We start from the raw sequence: 6,000 nt of genomic DNA, 5'->3' as shown, positions 1-6,000 counted from the left end.
AAATGCCATAATTTTATTCTTCTTTATGGCTGAATAACATTCCATTGTGTATATGTATTGCATTTTCTTTTTCTTTATCCATACATCTGTTGAAGGGCATCTAGGTTGGTCCCACAATCTAGCTATTGTGAATTGAGCTGCTATAAACATTGATGTAGCTTCATCACTGTAATATGGTTTTAAGTCCTTTGGGTATAAGTCAGAACGTAATGTGAGATATTACAAATTGATAACAGATGAATCAGATTATTTTTGGAACTTCTGGCATCAGATCTTGGAGTGTGTGGATGGGGAGAGACCAAGTCATGTGGCCACCTGAGGAGGACTTTGACATGTCTAGGATGACATGCTTACTACTGATCCAGGGAGAGGGCAGCCCCTGACTAAGCACCTTTTCCCCTCGGCAAGTCCAAGCCCACACCAAGGTTATGACAGACAAGCTAACATTGACCTCGGGCTCTTTCCCCAGACAAGAGTGCTGCGTGAATCAGGAGCCCTCTGTGAACAAAGGCTATCCACTCTTCTTCAAGTCAACAAGTACCATTCACATTTATCGTTATTATTTTTAATGAGCTAAAAGAACCCTCAAATAAGAATTTTTCCATAGATAATTGATGAAAAAAGCTCTTTGGACTCTTATTTCTCAAATACTCCTTGAAAGTTGCTACATTTGCACAAACATGTAGACAAAAAAATGATTATTTCCAAAATCAAAGCAATCTATAATCACACAAATATATAACAACATGTTGCGTTTAGACAGGATCAAAAAACCACCCTAGGTGGGAAGGTTAAGAGCCCTGACCTCAGCCTGCCCAAGGCCCCCTTTCCAGGGAAAGCTCACACACAGAATTGGGATGTTTTCAAGAGCACCGAGGAGCCGTGCCTCCTCTTCTGGCCCCTTCCTGTCTCAGTAGCACAAGGAAGCTGCTCACGTTGTTCCTGTCTAGCACCAGCCCCAAGTGGTGCCCTCACCATTCCATGCAGGAGGAAGTTCCCCACCGTCCAGGATGGGTCCTTGGAAATAATGGGAATTTTTAAAAGTAAAACTGTTGTTTTAGGCTGGAATGTTCTCAAAAAAGCTTCTAATGGGAGCTCATGTCAGTTTCATCCAAGAGCTTCAAAGCCCGTCACCTGTCTGGTGCACTGGAGGAGACCTGCTGTAGCTGTCCTTTCAAATTCTGATGAGCTCTCCAGACATGTGTTTCAAAACGTCTCCAGCCTTTCCTAATTGTTTCAGCAGGAACTGATAGAAAGGACTTCTAAGGAAATCTTTTTATCTTCAAAATATTTATTTCCTCATGGAAATCTAAGAGTTTTTCCCATATTAAAAAAGAATGACAGGATTCCGTACTTTACATGTACAACCTTGGAGATACTGGTTAATCGGGGAACGACAGCTTTGTTTTTCAGTAGATCTCTTTGATTAAATTACTGTTATTCTTAACGACTAGAATGGACTAGCTTCACAGTGCCTGTTGATTTCCTCTGGAATCAGAATTTAGTTCATAAGCAGATCTCCCTCATTTTTTGTTATTTTAAATCTGGCACTTTTTGTATAACTAAAAGTTAATACGGTGGATAATTGTTGGACATCTTAAAATTTAATAAGGGCAGCTATCACAGATTGTGCTATCTCAAAGGTTTGACGATGAAAAGAACTTTCTGCTTAAGTTAGAGCAACTATTTATAATAAGCCAAGAAGGTTTCATGGGCACAAAACCATGAAGAAGTTGGGAAAAATGTCCATAGTGGTGACAGCAAAAGTACAATCCATAATGAAACCCGGACCTCATCAAATTAAATTAATTAACTTAGTTAATTAAGTTTCAGAAATAAAATACAGGCCAAGAACTCCTAGAAAATATTTGCAAGTCACTCATCTGATAAAGGTCTCTTATCTAGAATACATGAAGGAGTTACAACTCGGTGCAACAGAACAATCTAATTCAGATCTGATCAAAAGACCTGGACAGGCGTTTCTCTAAGGAAGATATACAAAAGTCTCATAAGGACAAGAGAGGCCATTTGATGCCATTAGTCATCAGGGAAAGGTAAATCAAAACCCAGTAGGACAGCACCTTCACAGCCACCAGGATGGTTCTAATCAAACCAAGCAAAACAAACTAAACGAAAACAAACAGATAATAACAAGTGTGGTTGAGGATGTAAAGAAGCTGGCAAGCTTGTGTGTTGCTGGTTGGAATGTAAAATGGTACAGACACTTTGCAAAACAGTCAGGCGGCTCCTCTGTGGCTTACATGACGAGACACCTTAGGATCCAGAAATTGCACTCCTAGACAGCAAAACAGACACCAAAAAAGGAAACTTCCCTCTATGGAAGGGTCTACTTACTGAGGTTCCACTTCAGGCCTGTGGTCGTAACCTGGCTGCATGGCTGCCCGACAGGAACGAGGCCGCACCAACTTCCTTCCATCCCAGTGCCTACCAGCAGCCTGTGCCTTCCCTGCGGGAGAGGAGGAGTGGTCAGCAGGACGGTGAGAGAAAGGAAAGGAGCTTCACGGGCGCTATAGACGTGGCGGCCCGCACTCCAGCCCCCCCTGGGCCCATCCTCCTTCATCTTAACAACACAGGTGTCAGGTAGACGCTGAGTGATCCCAGGAACTTTCACCTTGGTTAATCCTAACAGGAATTTTTCAAGAGTGTTTGTTACACATTTGGGAGCCCCTGATGGGAACTGGAGGCATCGCCTCTGAAAAGGGAGAGGAAGAGGTCTGCAGGCCAAGGCCACAGGGAAGATGTCCAGGTTGGGTCAGACGTTCACTTAAGGGGACCGAGGTGGCAACGAATGGGTAGAACACAGGGCATTTTTAGGGCAGTGAGACCATTCTGTGTGAAACTCTAAAGGTGAATACCTGACATTATTCATTTCTCAAGATCCACAGAAGTACTGAGCAGTAGAGTGAACCTTAATGTCAATGACGGCTTTGGTTAATATTAACATGTCAATATCAGTTCATCCCTTATAACAAATGAACCATATTAAGGCAAGATAATGGGGGTGGGGAGGAATACTGTGTCTCATCTGCTCACCCCCAAACTAAAGTCTACTCATTTAAAAAATGCCCCATAATTATGGTTTCTCACCCTTATATAGGACCAACATCAAGGGGACAGGGTCTGAAACCTACGCCAGATACAGTGCCACCCAAGATGAACACAGAGCCACTTCTTGGAAGCTGGTACAAACTTTTCTGTCTTTTCCCCTAGGAAACAGTTTTTTTTTTTTTTTTTTTAAATTAATTAATTAATTAATTTTTTTGCGGTACTGGAGATTGAACCCAGGGCCTTGTGCTTATGTGGCAAGCACTCTACCAACTGAGCTATATCCCCAGCCCTTTATCTAACGCAAATACCAAATGCAACACAAGTGATCCTTCCTCCATGTCAACCACAGCGTGCATGAACCAGTTCGCAAAGAGCAACCAAGCCTCCTTATGCTAAAAGGAGTTGTGGGCAGGGGCTCCTAGAGATTCCGATCTCCTTAGAATTTGACTTTGGTTTCAGTGGTGAAAGAGCAGGTGTTGGTGGCATTTTGGGGAAGGTGGATTCTGGTCCAGTTTCCTGCTCAAAAGTTCCCGTCCTAGGGCCCCATGAGAAAGCACTGCTTTACAGGAGGGGTCACAGGTAATCCCAGCCTCCTGGGCACTGGGTGGCCTGAGAGCTGAAAGTAGGAAGGCAGGAGTATGCACGGGCCCAGATCTCTGTGCCTCTGCTGGTGACATCATTTCTGACAACCAGACCTGTTGTTAGAGGTGACTTCCTTACTTATCAGAGAGGGATTCCTATCTTACTGGTTTGTCTTACCTTTGGTGTATTACAGTTAATTCCTGTTTCTTAACTGATGATTTTCTTCCCTCTGTTTTTGGTCTGCTTAACAGTGTGGCAATGGTTAGCTGATACATTGGTGTGTTTGGTATGTTTGATGAAGGAAAGAACGAATTATTTTTCAACTGGTGGATATTAATTCCCTAACAGAAATTTCAACTTACATCATATAAAGCAAAGGAAACAGCACATATACATGTTAAGTTTTATTTTCCCAGTGAGAGAAATGGCCGTTATAAAATCGCTGATTTAAATCGCACAGTAGTAAGCCTTCTCATGTAGCCTTGCTGTGTATTCACTGCTTTCTTCATTATTTTAAGAATCAACAGAACTTAAAATTATCAATCTGGGAATAAACTCGTTTGTAGACCTGAGAAGTCGCAGATAGGTCTTAGCCTACAATCAATTAACATTTTTTTCTCTTGTTCCCCAAAGGTGCTTTGCCATCTGTGAATGGTCTTTGTATTTATAAATATGCAAATTTTGCTTTTGTGGTTAAAAGGCAGCAAGCAGCATTATGCTTTCCTCTAACCTGAAGCCTATATGACATTTTTAAAAAGTGAATAACTGTATAAAGGGACTCCGTTTATTCCTGGATTTCTCAGTTCCTAACAGGTCTGGCCTGTACGTTCCTTGACATAGGCAGGAGCACGCCTGATGTTACAGAACTTCCTCAGGATTCACGCCATCACTGAAGACTAGAGGCACGTGAACTAATCATCTGCTTCTATCCACTCTCATGAATCATGGCACAGGTTCCTGTTCTTTCCTCTGTTCTGAGCTAAGATAACTCCTTAAGTCAAAGGCAGGTCCACAGAGTAAAGAAGGAACAAAAATCAATCACAGTCACTTCTCTGTGATTATTGGAACATATCTAAAAACCTTCATAAGGTATGCAGTTCTCATTTAGTCAAAGGTAACAAGATGTGCTCACACGGCACAGGGTCTGGAGACTGTGCTTACTATCATGCTGACAAGCAGTGCCATGGGGGCACTTGTCCTATATTCCAATTCCAAGCTAGAGCACAGGTACATCCAAGTGGATGCCTATGAAGGGCGAAGAAATCTGTCATTTTGTTCTGTATTACACCTCGTCTTTGCAAATGACTATGACATAACAGGGAAAAAAATTAAAGCTTACCTATATTTTGCCTTTGAATAATACCAAATATAGAGGCATATGACTTGCTCACATCTGAGACCTTAAATCCAATAACTACACTAACTTTCATACTAAGATCCCTTAAGATCTCACAAAACACTTGGCAAATTAACAAGATCATCCATAAGCACCAAACACAGGGAGACCATAAGGATACTTCCTAGTTGGTGTAGAAGATTCAAAGAGTGGGTGCCAATGAGAGTTCATAAAGTAGACAGCCCTTCCTCAAATTGCACCTAGCACTCAACCTATACTCTGTGGCTAACTGCAGCTAAAACTGCAGGCACACAGAGCTGCATGCATGGAATGGTCCTGCAGAATGGACCACCACAAGGCTAACCTTGGGTAGCTCATCTTCTGTTACTTTGTTCAGGTACTTTAAAAATACGTCAACAAACACTGCAAGAAATTAAACAGCCTGCAGGATAAAACGTGAAAGAAGAAGACAGAAGGATCTGCATTCAATTTCCCAGAAGAGGTTACTCCTTGTGTACCAAGACAAACTTGCTGGCATATTTTCATGCTGGGATTGTTCACAGGATGAAAAGTAGTCACAAGAGAAATGGTTACTCCAATGAACTTGCAGTTGTAAAACCTCAGACTACAAGATTTGTATATTTTCTTTGATTCTGCACCATAAATGTAGAATTCAAAATAGTAGTTTGGTGGGCTTATCTGAAAGAACCTGGAGTGAATCAATGCTACCTCTGTTTATATGAAGCATACATACATACATGCTAAGTAGATGCCTATAAGGTGTGTGTGGAGGGGAGGGAGAGGGAATGATCTAGGATATTTCCTTCTGAAAATGCATTAATATCTTATCTTTAGATAGCTTTTTAGAGTTTTAGATCACATCAGATAATTTTCCAAAGTGTTCAGCACAGAACACAACCGCCAAGGTCAGAGAAGATTGGAAAAATTGCTCCCCGGGTTGTCCTCTTGGAAGTTGCAATGTCTGTCAGCACATCAGTGCTCCAGGTAGTTTG

The 6,000-nt window shown here is 41.8% G+C and overlaps 1 protein-coding gene across 3 annotated transcripts in view; it reads right to left on the bottom strand.

The window, feature by feature from the left end:
• Window positions 1-504: 504 nt before the first annotated feature.
• The window catches only part of TPK1 (thiamin pyrophosphokinase 1), a 309,296-nt gene continuing 303,800 nt past the window's right edge, over window positions 505-6,000 (bottom strand). The window contains exon 6 of one of the 3 annotated variants that reach the window (XM_079151092.1): window positions 505-2,467. In XM_079151092.1, the coding sequence (XP_079007218.1) occupies window positions 2,348-2,467 (120 nt within the window). In that variant the 3' untranslated portion in view covers window positions 505-2,347. The remainder of the gene's footprint in view (window positions 2,468-6,000) is intronic. The other 2 variants (XM_079151091.1, XM_079151093.1) reach the window with 2 other exon arrangements.

The sequence above is a fragment of the Sciurus vulgaris genome (genome assembly GCF_902686455.1).
Source record: "Sciurus vulgaris genome assembly, chromosome: 8".
NCBI lineage: Eukaryota > Metazoa > Chordata > Mammalia > Rodentia > Sciuridae > Sciurus > Sciurus vulgaris.
This window is presented reverse-complemented; position numbering and strand designations above follow the sequence as displayed.